The 17,064-nt window shown below is 40.4% G+C and overlaps 1 protein-coding gene across 1 annotated transcript; it reads left to right on the forward strand.

Moving 5' to 3' along the window:
* The first annotated feature begins 515 nt into the window (after positions 1–515).
* Positions 516–16,682, forward strand: zgc:154142 (uncharacterized protein LOC555481 homolog). Its single transcript, XM_068321108.1, has 25 exons — positions 516–666; positions 2,945–3,075; positions 4,332–4,425; positions 4,758–4,898; positions 5,130–5,227; positions 5,882–6,008; positions 6,479–6,703; positions 7,321–7,536; positions 8,662–8,802; positions 9,586–9,831; positions 10,034–10,219; positions 11,443–11,552; positions 11,783–11,883; positions 12,345–12,622; positions 12,810–12,973; positions 13,089–13,272; positions 13,379–13,597; positions 13,957–14,100; positions 14,190–14,411; positions 14,506–14,688; positions 14,991–15,103; positions 15,190–15,284; positions 15,419–15,708; positions 15,928–16,088; positions 16,488–16,682. The coding sequence occupies exons 1-25, from the start codon at positions 516–518 to the stop codon at positions 16,680–16,682; spliced, it is 4,215 nt and encodes a 1,404-aa protein (XP_068177209.1).
* Positions 16,683–17,064: the final 382 nt, after the last annotated feature.

Raw genomic sequence — 17,064 nt, forward strand, 5'->3', positions numbered from 1 at the left:
TTGTAGTGATAATATATTTCCTGTTTATATCATGTTTTGCTCATCTGTGGTGAACACTGTGGATTCAAGAGAGAAAACAGATTTCTAAATAAAAGCTGACAGAAAAGATACAGATCAAGGAGACTTTAAACAGTATAAGTTGAACACCTTCTTGCCCACCTTGGTCATTACAGCTGACCTCCATTCCCCAAAAGCCAAAGAAATAGGTGACTGAATTATCTTATTAGGTTGTAAATCCTGTGAATATAATCTAGTAAGAAATATCATTTTGGGCATATTAAAACAGTTCCGATGAAAGGCATTCTAATGTCATCTGATTAAGACACCGTCACTACTTATTAACTTAAGTTGATGCTCTATGCTTTATGGTTCGGCCTCTAACTCTCTCACGTTTGCAGGCTGATACGAACGAGGGAGCTCAAAGTTCATCTTAGCTGTTAAAGTTCTCTGGACCTCCTTGTGTTGGCAGTAAGTTTAAGAGGCCCATCTGGTGTCCCTTCACCACTGTGAGGAAAATGGACGTGGAGAAGGAAAACCATCGATCCAGGGGTTTGAGTACCCTGGAAAAATGTTTGATACTTCTATTTGTGATCATGACCGGTGTCTGCATCGGCTTTATAGTCGTGTACTTCACTGAAAAAGGTGAGTCCTCTGCTCATGTAGAAGGTGAGCGTGTATGCTCCAAAAATTGTTATTTATTGATTATCTTTTATTTTAATACGAACAATAATCTTAGAGTATCTTAAAATTTCATTTTACAGGAAAATTTCTTGTTTTTTGCATATTCACTCAATTCTTTCTGCAGAACATTAATCCTTATCACTAAATTAACTAACTCTAATTAAAACACATTTATAACAATAATTATAATAGAAGATCTTTTACGAAAGAAACAACACTGAGATTTTATTATTAGTGTTTCTTTATTCTTGTTCTTGTGAACATTTCAGTAGCTGTGGGAAATACTACAAGACAAGATGGTGACAGTGAAGGCTGTTGATGGAAAATCCAAAGTGAGAGTTTCCTGAGGCAACTGCATCTCTGGCAGCAGTGTCAAAAAAGCATACTGTCAAACTGGACCTACAGTCTCCATTGATAAATGACAAATTTTAGTTTGTCATTGTTGATTAGATCAACTGTACACAAGGTGGATCCTCTTAACTTGACTGCGAAACGGATGATGATATGAAATTGTAAATTTGTGGGAAAATAGGCATTAAAACGGAATCTAAAATTAGTTTTCGAGCTGTGTGAAAAAAGACACGACTGTGCACTGAAATGGGAATTTCCAACATCATTTTTAATTGTTAAAGTCACTCTGTTATTAGCACTGAGTCATAATGGAAATGTCCACGTAAGAATGCGAATCTATTCGGGGAACAACAGAACATGTACAAGATATTTTATTTCACAGTTAGAAGTTCATCAATTATCAGTCACAATGATGTTAATTCTTTTCAAAATTTTCTAAAAATTTTCCAAACTTCATTGATACACAAAATTTCTTCACAATTCTTTGGCAATATATTCAAGATATGGTGGACAAACAAGCAAACAGGCTAACAAACACAACAATAACAAAAAAGGATGTTCATATAGCCTCTTATAGATATTTGATGTTGTGCTAATGCGGGAGACATTAATTGTCCTCAGAGAACGTGTTATATATAATTCATTGAAAATTTCTTACCATGCTAAAATTGTGAAGTGGAAATTAGTTCTGAGTATCAAAAACATGGCTGTATAAAAATGATGCAGGAGATGTCCTGAGATTTGATTTCTGCAGCTGTTTCTCTCAATTTCCCCCTCACTTCTTTCCAATTTAGTTTTTTAATTTACAAACCCTGATTTTAATTCCACTCTCAAGCAGGAAAAAAATCTTCCCCAGTGTGAGTGACACAAATTTATGCTGCCTTGTTTTCTTTGGAAAAGTAGCGAAGACATGTTTAGGATTTTATAAGAGTAAAGTGGTAAAATCAGATGAATCAATTTGCTTTCACGAGTATAAATCCTTCCACACAACTGTCAAGTTGACAAATGTGTTTCCAGATAGGACATGCAATTAGGAGGGAGGATCTGGATGCTGTTGTCTCTGTATTATATATTCATGCACTGTTTTGGTGTTTGATCTTTGCCATTACACCAAATTAAAAGAGCAGCTCTTATTTACGAGATGCATTAAAAGGATCATTGCCCTCACACGGATTTCTTTCAGATAACACAACCATGTGATTGTTTACACTCATTTTCTGCATAAACGACTAAATATGTCCCATTTTTTTGTCGTTAATCACAGCTGCACTCCAGATCCCCAAACAGAAGCTGCCCCAGTCGCACTGCATGTGTAGATGATGACATACTTTATAATCACAAAGGCTTCCCCATTGATTTCGGTTTTTTTCTCCAGATAACAAAACATGCTTATTAGCCATTCGAATTAGCCTGCAGTGTTTCTATTTGGACTGTAATGAATAAACAGCAGAGTGACCTTTTCAACAAATGTTAGTGAGATTTCATGGAGGGTGTTTTTGTTACATCGTGCTCTGATCAAAATTGACATTGATAACCCTATTGGATTACCAGGAAATTATGTAAAGGCATTTATTTTCCTGTTGATAAATCCAACTCACTTCTATGATCCCTTAATTGGTTTCTTTCTATCTTCTTCATCAAGTAAAAATTTCTACACATTTATGCAACACATGGTGCTAAAATACATTCAAAACAGAGTCTATTGTCCCATTAGGGTTAACTGCATTGCATTTATTGACTATTAACGTATCTTATAAAAGTTCAACTTCACCCACAGTGTACTCCAATATCTTTTATCTCACTTTTATGCCTGTTAACGTGAAATGCTAAATGCTATGACATACAGCGTATGTGTTGCTATAATTGACATGGATTTAAAAAAAGAGTGTCTTTCTTCGCCATTAATTTCCAGGAGATGAATCAGGGTGTGGTGGTTCTCAACAGCTGTCTGGAGAGTCGGGCACCTTCACCAGCTGGAACTATCCAAATAGTTACGATAATGGAAAGGGCTGCACCTGGAACATCACTGTGGACCCGGACAAGGTGACAGGGATCAGCATCATTGTTATTCCAAACCGTGATTGATGAGCACTGTAGAATTACTGTCCAAGGGTGTTGGAGGATGTTACTGTCATAAACCCAAATATCTAACTTATCTGACTCAGTTTTGACAAGTAGAATGAGTCCTCTGAATGGACTACTTTTGAACAAGTCCAATGTTAGGAATGCTGTACTAAATATGTAAAATTTTATATATGTAGAAGTCATCTCCTTGATGTGTGCATGCCATGAAGAAACAGAAGTGAAATATTAATATTTAGGATTTCATATCAGCGCCTGGGGTTCAGAGATCATAGCTTGGGTTCAGACCTGATTTATAATCATATTCACTTGTAGGCCACAGAACAGCAGTAGGGCGGCAATGGCTCAGTGGTAGAGTGGGCAGTAGAGCGGGTGGTCCAATGCTCCAGAGATCGGCGGTTTTATTCCCGCTTCTGCCCAAAAAAACCCCCACCCAGAGTGAGAGCTGACAGAGGGAGGTCTCAGCTCACCTTGAGAACATCCAGAGCACTGCCAAGGCACCCTTGAGCAAGGCAGTGCTCTGTATGTGTGTGTGTGTGTGTGTGTGTGTGTGTGTTTGTGTGTGTGTGTGTGTGTGTGTGTGTGTGTGTGTGTGTGTGTGTGTGTGTGTGTGTGTGTGTGTGTGTGTGTGTGTGCTACAGGGACCTGCACAAACTAACATGTATGCATGCTTTTGAAGTGTTACTAACTAGAGTGTGCTCTTAATTTCCCTTCAGGGATCAGACTAGTTTATCAAATTTAAATTTTTATTTTTTTTAAATGAAAAACAGACACGGACTGCTTAAAAATAAATGATTTCCCTCGTGCTCCGATTTCAAATAGAGACTTAGATGTAGTGTGCGGTGACTGATCATTTTGTCAAGTCACCGCTGCGGAAAAGTGTCTTATGCGAGGCCAAACAGTGAAGGACAGCTGGGATGAATGCGATAGCAGTATCTTGGACAGATGGCTGCCTCGTCTCCTTCATTCTCCTCATCTCTCCTTCAGCGCCCACAGGAGGAAAACAAAAAAACCCCACTTTATTCCTGGTTGTCTTTTAGCATGGCTGCCTCGTTGCTTTTGCCTGAGTGGAGGCTGATTTTCTTTTGTCTCTTTATGTTGTTTATCTTTTTGCTGTCTATCTTCAACAAAACGAGCCTGCCTCTCCTTCCCTGTCTCTCATATCAACTTTTCAAACTGAAATAACTAGACAGATGACACACATCTGCTTGTTGCAGGTCATCCATCTGTGGTTTGAAGATTTTGCGCTGGAGGACACCAAACTCTGTACAGGAGACGCCGTCACATTGCAAGACTCACTGGGAATCATCGGTAAAACATGTATTAATTCCAGCCTTAAAGGGGAAAAACAAATTGTTTTTGTTTTTTAAAGTGTTGAATTATGTATCTTGTTCAGATAGGTGAAGAATTAAAAAAACACCAACCCCTCAATGTGCTTTGGTTGAGCTTTTTCCATCCATCTAGTGTTAGTGAGCCACACAGTCTTACTGACGGGGTGCTTTTGGATTCTATTTGCCACTTTTGTTGGTCGTTTTGTGTCTTTCTGGGATCTTACTGTGATATTCTGTTGTGACAATGGGCTTTGTTTCATTGCAAAGGAACAGGCTGTATCGCTTTTTGCATAATTTGTATTGTATTTGTAGGTAAATACTGTGGCTACGTCAAACCGAGGCCGTTGGTTTCACTTACAAACCGACTGACAGTTTACTTCGACACCAATGACAAGAAAACTGACCAAGGATTCAAGGCTCATTACAAAGCCGTGGCTCCAGAGCTCACAGCAGGTACTAAGATGAGTGGAACATTATATCCAAAAGACAATTACCCAGACTCTGGCATAATATTGGATTTCTCTCTCACAGTATATGATTGACCAAGAAAGTAATGTTGGAATGAGTGCTACTTAAAGGGGGAGGGGAGAGACATAAGGTGTTTACGTGGGAGTGAAGGGGTGTATTAAGGTATCCTTGATTGTCTGTGGAGCTGAAGTACCCTCCCTCTATCCACGCTGATAGAACTAGCCGAAACTGGTGGCTTTCTCCAAGGTGACCAAGGGGATTTGATGACCCCCGGCTTCCCAGAACAGAACTACCCGAATGCAGCATTGTACCAGGTACAGCCACATGAGCAAGGACACCTGGCCTTCTTGATGATGTTAGGCTATAGAATACCGTACTGCGTCCTGTGTATTATGTGACTGTCATAATTTAATTCAGGAGTAACATTCATTCCTATTTATTAACCATCTGAACCTTATATTACTGAGGATCACACATGTCACCCGACACAATAGACACCTTTTAAACCTTTTAGCTCTTTGCAGCTTTCGTTTTGGAGGGCGCTGAGTCGATTGTTTTGGGTCCTTGCATGCTTTTCATGCAGGGGTTATTCATGCAGTCATATGTGCTGTCATCATGATCTCATCTTCCTGTGCTTTTTTTTTGGTGATCAGCTGTCCAAACAAAACAAAAAAACAGAGTTGATTTGAAGTGTTACCTGAAGAGTTAAAATGTTATTATCTGTTGCAAACTCCCTGTATATAATGTTATATTATTATACTATTATTATGTTATAAACACTACTCCTTCTTCAGAAACCAACCGTACTTTAAATTGTGTGTGTGTGTGTGTGTGTGTGTGTGTGTGTGTGTGTGTGTGTGTGTGTGTGTGTGTGTGTGTGTGTGTGTGTGTGTGTGTGTGTGTGTGTGTGTGTGTGTGTGTGTGTGTGTGTGTGTTTGTGCTTGTACCTTATTTCTATGCTGGATCAGTGGAGCATCACAGTGCCTGAAGGCTGGAGGGTTCGTCTGACATTTACTTCCTTTGACCTGGTCCCTGAGGTCTGTGGAGACTTTGTTCAGGTCTATGATGGCGACACGGCTGGCTCTTCTTCAATAGGTAAGCTCTGCATTATACGTTCCCTGCATGCAGAGAGGAATACAAGAGGGAAAGATTTGGCTTCTGAAATAATAAACATGATTTTCATGTACGAGGCTATCAGAGGGCTCAAATTATTCCAATGTATTTTCCCACATCATCAGAGATTATGTCAAAACTGGAAGTGCAATCGCAAAGCACAGGGATATGTTAGAATTTCCAAATAGACTGTAGACCTTGTGCAAAATTAGCAATGCAAACTAAGTGGTTTCATGAATAAAAGATGAGCTCAATTAAAAGTTGTATAATGGACAGAGATTCTGGAGTCTGTATTTTGAAACTAATGAATGCAAGTTTATCTGGAGAGACTTCATCGTTAAAGCAGCATTGATTAGTTGTCAATTATGTAAACTGTAATTTGGGAATATTGCTGTTTTGCAAGCCTCTGTTATTGTTTAGCTCTTTTTAACACCGACTGTAATCCATTAAAGGTAAATTCTGCGGAGCAAAGATACCGAGGCCGTTGGAGTCCAGTAAAAACAAAATGGTAGTCCGTTTCAAATCCGACAACATTCTGACTTCTAAAGGATTCAAAGCGACTTACACCAAGTCGAGCTTAACAACACCCATCCCTACAAAAACACCAATGCCTACAAGAACGCCCATCCCTACAGGAACGCCCATCCCTACAAAAACACCCAACCCTACATCTTCTGGTGAGCACTATTCTTTCACTTCACGTGAGCTTGTCTCAAAGGTCTTTTATAGCCAACCTTCTCTTCATCGTGTGTTTCTATCAATGTCTTTGATTTGTCTGATCACCACCAAATGAAAGAGCAACATTGCTGTAGCTGACTTACCGTTGATTACATTTTTTTAGCTGGCTTCAGAGATTTTTTTTTCTCTTATAAAATTATACTCAGTTCATTTGAGAGCTTGTTGAAAGACCTTTCATAACTGCACGGCCTCCCTGTGCAGCTTCCCCTGCACAAACCCAACTCTAATCAAGTGACAGCTACCGCATGAGGATGAATGCATGTTGCTCTGTGTGCAGGAGTGGGGCAATCCCCCCTGAGGGCTATCTATTCATCACTGTATTAAAGCTATTGGCAGACAGATCTATGCTCTCCAGTGGCCAATTAGGGTACTGCATAATGAACCTACTCATGGGGCAATTTTGTGTCGAAGCAAGATAGTCTTCATTAACTTACAAGTAATGACTGAATGGAGGTTAGGTATAAAGAAAAGCTGGCTCTTGATGCTGTTTGCGAAGATATAATGAGGCTTGAAAATAACTGTTTTTAACTTTACTATCTCTGCACTTATTGGGCAGGAAGTGGTGGTACTGTAATCATTAGTGGACGGAAAGGAGTGATCCAATCCCAGGGATTCCCCAATTCATATCCTGCCCATCTAAATAGCTCTTGGGAGATATCGGTACCCAAGGGATTCCTGGTTAAACTGCAGATCACTGACATGGCAATCACAGGAGAGACTGGACAGTGCAAAGAAGACAAACTGATCATCTCAGACAAATACAGCACTCTAGGTGAGTCATGACAATACTTAAATAAACTAAAACCAGAATAACTCATGAACTGCTCTTGTTCATGACTTAACACTTGAATTTTGAATTTGAGTGTCAAGGTATTAGACAAACCCAGAGCAGAGGTAGTGGTACATCCATCCCCTGGTGGAAAACTGTCGAGGAGGATGTTGTTTGCAAGGAGCTCAGTAAACTTAAGATGATCCTTCCTTATTATTCAGCTTAGTTGCTGTAACAGGTTTGTATAACACAAACACATACATGCATGAGGTGATGAAAGTGTGATAGTGATACTTCCTGTTATTTCAAGAGGTGCGTCTTTGTGAAGAGAGAAGAAAAGCAAAATTGACAGAAAGCAGCTGACATTGAATTAAAAGAAAGTGTAAATTACTGATATGGCTTAAATTAAATAACGACCACAATATTTTTTCAAGATAAAAGGGAAGATTTTTGGTCAATTGTGTCATAAAACAATTTAAATTAGTCAAAGGATTTCTGGTCTTACTGCACTTGTGGAGAATTTTTTTAAAAATTACATACCCACGGTAATTGCATTTATTTTACAAGTAATTGCATTTATTTTACAAGTGGTGTCATGTACAATGAACATGACACCATGGCTTTGAAAAGTGACATCTGAAAATTACTTTTTAAAATTGACGAACTAGAAAGCGAGCATATCTTATTTAACAATCAACACATAGCTGAAGAATCACACATTGAATTCTGCCTTTTTGATCTGTTGCTTCCACAGGCATTGACTTAGCTGCACAAATAACAGCTTCTCACATTTCAGTAGCATAATGTGCCCATCAGAAATGTTTGCCGACATTTCCGGTTTGAGTAATTGTTAGCTTTCACGAGGCATCACTAGCTGCAGATCACCTGATTTGTGTTTATGAGCAGGAGAAGTCACACAAACAGACTGCAAAGTCAACTTCATTTGTTGGCGCTTCGGCATCTCCCTCCAAACACACACACACACACACACACACACACACACACACACACACGCACACACACGCACACACACGCACAATCACACTAAAAAATGTACCATCCCCCCCATCCTATTTCCACTATTTACATCCATGTTTTCCTTCTGTCCTTCTTCTCCCTCATCCTCAGGCACACACTGTGGCTACCTCATCCCCCCCGTGGTAGTAAGCGCCAGTGACACGATATTTGTCACCTTTCAGTCTGACAGTCGCCTCACAGATCGAGGATTTTCTGCCAAATGGGAGGCTGTGTATACTGAGGATATCACAGGTACCGAGGACGCACATCCTCAAACACACATCCACCCACACCCACAGTGACACACTCACGCATGCTGACACAACTCAACACCTCATTTAGACTGAGCATAAAACATCTTGATCCTCTGTTGCAATATGGAACACAGGTCAGAGTGTGAATCAGGAAAGATAAAGGGTATATATCTCTTTCTTTATCGATATCAGACATGATAATGATGTCAGAGCCCGTGTGCAGAGGTGGAGAAAGTAAACACCTTCCTCATTGAGGTTTACAAAATGAGTTTACATCATATGCTTAACTAGTTTATCGTAATGTTACCTACAACTAACCTGTTTGCATTACAGACATCGTTTCTTGGCCTTATTTCGAATGTTTGTATTTGCACAATGTCCTACTTAGTACTGCAGCTGTGCTGCAGCAGGCCTCAGGATAGATCAAGTTCTATCTGATCTTATACTGAGATCTAATAAAGTTACCCTAATAAAAAGCAAGGGAAAATAATGAAAACTTGTAAGTACAGTACAGTTTGAATACATTTAATTAGTTACTTTTTACTAGCCCACAATTACCTCTAATCCTCTGAACTTAATGTTCCAAAAACAGCACAAACTAATTGAGTAAAAATTGAGGTAATGGTGAAGCCTCTGCTTCCACTTTATCATGATCAGAATGTATATATGTATTTCTGAACAATCTCTCTTCTCACATGGAGAAACTGTAGCTAGGCTGTGTTTATCTAATTGTAATATTCTATCTAATAAATTTCTCAATAACTGCCTCTTATTGTTTCAGAAATCCAAGGATGTGGCTTTTCTTCCAAAGAGGAAACAGGGGTTATAAAGTCCCACAACTGGCCTATGAACTACAAGGCTAATGCTGAGTGCATGTGGAACATTGCTCTGCCTGCTTGGAAAAAAATCTCATTGAAATTCACCCACTTTGACCTAGAACCCAGAGATATAATCACGTTTAAATGCTATGATAACATAATGGTGTATGACATCAATGGTTTCACCAATACACTGATTAAAAAGCATGGTAAGTTTGTTTGTGGACAAAATGAAATAGTTGATACTAAAATAATTTGTATGAAATAGTTGATACTAAAATAATTTGCATGATTTATGACCATTATTCATATTATCAAAGAAATTATGAAACGCAAACAAGTAAAAAGTATACTGTACCTATGTTTTGTGTATAGCATCCGTGCCACTTAATTAACTCTATTTTATTTTAGGTCCATTCTGTGGGACAAGGATGCCTTCTGCCATCCAGACAAGAGGAAGCAGGCTGATGATTCGTTTCCACACAGACTTGTTCACCGAGGGCAAAGGTTTCAGAGCCTACTGGACAACAAACACCAGTCTCCCTGCTCCCACTGAGCCCCCCGTCAAACCAAACCCCTGGGACAACATACCCATAGGTGGGATATCTTGACATGTCTGAATTGCAATATTAATACTCCATTAAAAGTTGCACTAATTGGAGTTTTTACCAACAAGGGATTGACTTATAATGCTTAGATTGAAAATTATTTTAAGAATAAATCCAAACTGCATGTATTTATTTTTCAAACATGAACCGCAGTGTTGTATTTTATCTATGATGTTGCAATCTCTCTTTACATATCTCTCCAGTTCTGTGATACACAGTCTTCAGGTTAGCATGCAAACCAGTAGCAGAGCCCTGCACTAAGACCAGCCTCACAAACATCTGATTCATACCTCCTCCCATCCTCCCCCCTTTGTTACGACCCCGTCTCCCATGTTCCTGCTGCGTCAAGATGTGCAGTTAGGCAAGGTGCTATGAGAGTGCACTGGCCGGTAGACATTGCTGCTTCTGGGATATTTTTTTTCCACCCATCCTCTTAACAGAAATGTCCTGTCTGTCGGTTGAAGAAAGAAAAGACAGTGTGAGCAATGAAGTAAGGGAATGTAGGATAAGATGTAGTGTACCATTTAATGTCACCTGCTTGGGTGACCAAATGATATTTATGTATGTACTGATTCAGTGATGTCAAGTAGCTTTGACTGAAAATAATGAATTTACTAGTTCAGTTCAGGATGTATTGGTTTTTTTGAGCTTGGCATGTTCATATGAAGATGCAATGAAGATATCACTGGAGATTAAAGAATGGAAGAAAAAGAGGGATGTTGTTCACTGTAGCCAGGAGAATCCAGCCAGAAAATAATTTCAACTAGACAAGCACTCAGTAAAAACTGCTAAAACTCAAGTTTCTTTTCATTAAATTAAGTCCAATTCACAATCAATAATTTACCTCAAAAAAGCTATCCATTTGAGATCTGCTTGTGCTGGTGACATTGGGCTTGTAACTGAAATATCATTAAATTTACATGATGATCCAGTGTGGAAGGAAAGACATTTCACACGATGGATGTAAAGTTAAGCAAACACACGCCCTGAAATACATCGGCCTCATCGGAGAAGGTAAAAATTAGATTGCAGCCAGTCACTGATTGAAAACCTTCCCTACAACATGAGGGCTTATCTGTTAGTTGCAGATGTGTACTGTATATTCAGGTTTGTTGACACACAAACAATCAACAAACAAATCCATACATGCACAGGCAACAACACATGGGACTGACCACAATGCCTTTTGTTCTCTTTTTTTTTTTTTTTCAGACTGGCCAAGTACATGTGGAAAACCAGCTATTCCTCCTATTGTTACTTCACGCATTGTGAATGGAGAGAGAGCCAAGCCACACTCCTGGCCCTGGCAAGTGTCCATGCAGGTGAGAAATTAATAGATGTCTCTTAAAAGTACAATTTATCACTGTAAAACTTCAAAATGGCAAAGAAATAGTTAATTAAATAGTTATTCAAAGTGTCTGCTATATCACATATTAATTATTTACATACTGCAGGGGCATATCCTCTCAAAACTAACACCTGTAAATTCTACGTATTCCATGACACTAGTATAAAAGACCTCAACTTATCTATGCGTGCATGTTTGTTGCAGGTTTGGCCATCCAGTCGTCCAGAGCCCACATTTTTCCATACCTGTGGGGGCACGCTCATCCATAAGAACTGGGTACTTACAGCAGCCCACTGCTTCATGAGGTAAAAGCCTGAATTATTCTCACATGCAGTGGATGAACTAAGACCTTCTTTTCCCCAAGCTTTTCTTCAAACCTTGTGGAAGTCTATTTGTTGAACCTGAGAAGGCAGTCATTGATGTTTGTTTGTGTGTGTGTGTGTGTGTGTGTGTGTGTGTGTGTGTGTGTGTGTGTGTGTGTGTGTGTGTGTGTGTGTGTGTGTGTGTGTGTGTGCTTCCTTTAAATCTTCAGGTTTATTATAGTTCAAGAGGAATCCCTTGTTTGAAGTACCTTTTGAAATGGTCTGTAAGTTACAGTGAGGAGTAGTTTTTGTCTTCCCATTATCCCCTGTTCCTACAGACACAGCTCCGGTTTCCTGTCAGCTTCAGTGATGCAGTTGCAGGGATGTGTAACTTAGCCTGTCTGCTGTGTTCAGTATAAACACTGAGGTGTTGTTATTTATTTATCTGCTGATGTGTAACCCAGATACGCAGATGAGCTGCAGCGATGGCGGATGTGCCTCGGCAAACACAACCTGACTTACACGGAGCCGAGTGCACACTGCTTTGGTGTGACTGGCATCTATCGCCACGAAGAATTCAAGTATCCCACAGTGCCCACGGTGGAGTTTGACATTGCCCTGGTCCGGTTGGATGGAGATGTCAACCCCAGCACAGAGATCTCGTACGCCTGCCTTCCATCCAAGGAGGAAGTGCTTCCTGGGGGCAAGAAATGCTACGCCACTGGTTGGGGAGATGAGACTGGTAATCTGCATCCAGTAACATAGATATTAAATGTACACCATGGCCTACCCGCAGCACACTTTGGCCCAGCAGATGTGTTGCTATGTGTCTTGCACGCCCTCTGCTGGAACTAATATGCAGGTACATCTTGTGATGACCCTCCTCTGTTGAACAGTTCAAGATTTTTCTAAACTGCTTTGTGCATCAGGGAATTCAACCAATGCTAAAGTGGCAGAGGCCCTTAATCAGGTCGCCCTACCTGTTGTGCCGTATGACACCTGCAAGAGGATGGATTACTGGTGGTTCCAGGTCAAGACTTCCATGATCTGTTGTGGTTACACCCTTCCTGATGAGCTCAAGTCCGTCTGCCAGGTAAGAGAGTCCCCCAAGAGTCCAGAGCTAATAGATGATCCCTGTGATTTTACGTATCTAACTTTCCCTACATGGTATTCACTAATAAGATGATGAATTGTTGACTATATGACAGGGAGATTCGGGTGGTCCTCTGGTGTGTCAGGATGCTCCTGGTAGTCTCTGGGAGGTTCATGGCATAACCAGCTTTGGCCCTATTGGATGCATTATGAATAAGAAACCCTCTGTGTTCACACGCTCCTCTGCCTATATCCCCTGGATTGAAAATGTCATTCGTAGGGACATCTACAATGAGCACAGTATGAATCCAGCTGGTCTAAACTGACCCATTTTGCTCAAAAACTAAATATGGTTCAGAGAATTTCTTGCTTGTTTTCACCTTCTGTCCTCCTCTGTCCTGTGTAGTATCTGGCTGTGGAGGGGCAAAGGACTTAAATGGCACAGAAGGAACTGTGTCCTCCATGGGTTACCCTGGCAGCTACAGCAACAAGGCCAGATGCCAGTGGAATATCCATGTGCCCACTGGCAAACTAGTCCATCTCCATTTCCACAGTTTCTCACTGGAGGAGAGTCAGCTGTGCCTGAATGACAGAGTCAGTCTCAAAGACAGGACAGGCAGTTTAGGTATGTGAATAACTGACTCTTTTTTTCTTTCTGTCAAGACTGTCAGACAAAGCTATGCACTAGCTTTGACCATAAATCAAAGCTGTAATAAAAAACATCTTCCTCTCAAGCTTTAGTTAGTTTTGTTAGTTAGAGTTAAAAAAAAAAGCTAGCATTTGCTAATATTTTCCCAAGGATTAAATAATGAATGCATTGGTTGAAGGACATTGAAAACACACTTCCAGGTGCCACTTTATGCTTCCTGCATCCAGAAACAGAAAGAAACAAGTATGGAATAAAGATGTCAATATAATTCAAAAACCATAAACTGTTCTCGAATAGAAGAAGCCCAACAGCAACTCATGCTCATTTCTGCTCAGGCACACACTGCAGCCATTTACCCCCTAAAGACCTGGTGAGCGATGGAAACACACTCCACATCACGTTCTCCTCCAACAACAAGGTGGTGGACACGGGCTTCAATGCCTCCTGGAGGGCGGTGGATCCCCACGAGGGTAAGACTGGTAAAAATGGATCAGAAAAAGGGAATATTTATCATTCAAACCTAAAGCATCTCATGGTCATTATGTTGTTCCTACACAATCACACACAGCTCCTTGTGGAGGGAGCTTCAGCAGCGACCAGGGAGAAATAACCTCTCCTAACTGGCCCGGGCACTATCAAAGCCAGTCTGTGTGTACATGGCGCATTGACATTCCTTCAGCAAGAATGATCCAAGTTGGCTTCACTCACTTTGAACTGCAAGCTTCAAACCTGTTTGGAAAATGTGTGGACTATGTGGAGATCTTTTCTGGAGCATCCATGACATCAGTGGGTAGGTTGTTTTAGATTAAAGACTGTTTTCAAAGAATTTCCAAATGCCAATTTATCACAAAATGGGGAAAAAACTCTCTCGTCTGTTTTTGCAGGGCGATATTGTGGCTTTGCTCTTCCACCCATCATGAACCTATCAGTCAACTCAGTTGTCATTCGCTTTCTGAGTAACTCACAAAACCAGCAGAGTGGATTTCGTGGTTTCTGGAGATCTGATACCGGTGTTATTCCAACTTTACCTCCTCCACCTTCTAATCCATGGGACAACATCACAATCAGTGAGTGTAATCTTAGCCGAAGTCATAGCAGCTCTGTGTCTGATGTGGGGTCAATTGTTGTGATCTAAAACTGGAGATTTTTTATTTAAAAAACAACAACTTGCTTAACAGGAAAATATTGTTTTGTTTCTGTTAAATGAAATAAAATTAAATGTGTAAAAATGGAATGTGAAACACCCAGTTTGTTTTTAAAGTTGTTACTGTGTTTGCTATTTATTATTTTGTATGAATACAGGTTGAGTGAATGATAGAAGACGGTGGCTATTCATCGATCATTTCATTTGACTTTTTCTCTCCCCCAGACTGGCCGATAAACTGTGGAAGGCCTGCGGTGGCACCCAGTAATGCCACCATAAGGGTGGTTAACGGGGTTGAGGCAGTCCCCCACTCTTGGCCCTGGCAAGTTTCCATGCAGGTACAGCCAGCACCTGTTTCTCTGTGTGTGCCTGTTAAACATAGCAATCAAGTTTTACTTTGAACACATAATTTTGTTTTCCCCAGGTTTCACCTATTTCTATCATACCTCACATGCATAATTGTGGAGGTTCCCTGATTCACGAGGAATGGATTCTTACTGCTGCTCACTGCTTCATGGTGTAAGATAAAAATACAGATAGTGAATCAATCATAGTGCTGTATAATTAACACTCATATCTGCTGCTGTTGTCGATTTCACTGAGGTTAGCAGGGACTTGCAGGGCAATGTTTCAGTCTACTACCTGCTTTCCAGGCCTTTTAATAAATCCTCCATCTGGCGCATGTGTTTGGGGAAACATCACATGAACTCCTCCATGGACGTTCCCTCAGCTGAGAAATGCTACAAAGTGGACGGCATCATCCGCCATGAGAGGTTCGTCTATGAGCAGGATCACAATGACATCACCCATGACATAGCCCTGGTCCATCTGGCAGAGCCTGTCAACATGACGAGGGAGATCAGCCCCATCTGTCTGCCCATGTCTGGGGCTTTGCTGCCTCCTGGGAAACATTGCTTCGTCACCGGGTGGGGAGATGAGAAAGGTGTGTTTCCTCTTCCATAGCTATTATTATCATGAAACTCCAGGAACTGGAGTCAGCACGCCATCTGAGGGTCCCTGTTCTGAGATGAAAATGCAAACTATTTTCATATTGTTGGAAAACTGAGTGATGAGTGTGGCTCAATATATACATGGAGAGTTGAGTTTAGTGGGGTGGAAAGGTGTGCAATAATATAAACTTGTACTTTTACATGTATTTTAGGTAATTGGATGCCCGAAGTGTCTAAGAAGTTAAATCAAGCAGCCCTTCCTGTTATTGACTTCAAGACCTGCAGTAAACCTGCTTACTGGTGGGACACCGTCAGGCCGTCCATGATTTGCGCCGGCTATGAGTCTCCAGATGAGCTCAAGTCAGCCTGCCAGGTGAGAGGACTAATCTAAAGGGGTTTAACGCCATGCATCTGCTTCATAGATGAGAGTTGCAACCACTGGGTAGCTTTGCGGACACATTACATAAGTGTTCTGGCCTCTAATGATAGGGGTTCTATAATGTAACGCCCACGTAAACATTTTTGTTTGTGATCATCCAGCCTTGACAGCAGTTTTCAGGCCTAATTGGGTAAAAAGCAGACAGGACCGTTACTTGATTGCCATAATGACCACACTTGCTTCTAGAAAGAAAGAATTTTAAAACAGCACAAAAGGCATTTGCCTCCCTCACCACAGCTTTGTTAGTTTTCTGGTCAACAATAGCCTTTATAGATTCCAGACTTGATCGCTGTATTCAGCACATTGCAGTGACTTCTTCCTTTTTCCCTACAGGGTGACTCTGGGGGTCCTTTTGCTTGCTTGAGTCCTGACTTCATTCATTGGGAGGTGCATGGTGTTGTAAGCTTTGGACCTCAAGGTTGCATCAGAGATAAGAAGCCATCCGTATTCACCCGTGTCTCCTCCTTCAGTAGCTGGATCCACAACAACATCAAGAAGTTTAAATATGAAAACGGCAAAACCAAATAATAACTATATCTAAAAATAAAGATTGTGACAGTGTTCATTTTGTATTTATGTTTTTTTCATGCTCAAATGGGGGGAAAAAATCATTATAGCTTTTTAATTAGTGCTCAGCATCATGTTTATCTCTCTCGTTGTAATAGTATCCGAGATTTTGTCCCAACTGAAATTGATAACCTGTAAGATTTGATATCACAAAGTGTCTTCAATACTAAAACACTTCATTTTTAAAGCAAACAAGTTTAAACATTTAAGATTTTTTTTAAAAATAGGCATGTAAGAAAAAGAGCCTAAGCTGTTGTTGTTGAAATCAAATCAAACTTTTCATTTCACATTGAATTATTTTTTCAACTATTTTTCACAATTAATTAAATCTAGATTTTCATCA

Source organism: Antennarius striatus, chromosome 8 (assembly GCF_040054535.1).
Source record: "Antennarius striatus isolate MH-2024 chromosome 8, ASM4005453v1, whole genome shotgun sequence".
Taxonomy (NCBI): Eukaryota; Metazoa; Chordata; class Actinopteri; order Lophiiformes; family Antennariidae; genus Antennarius; species Antennarius striatus.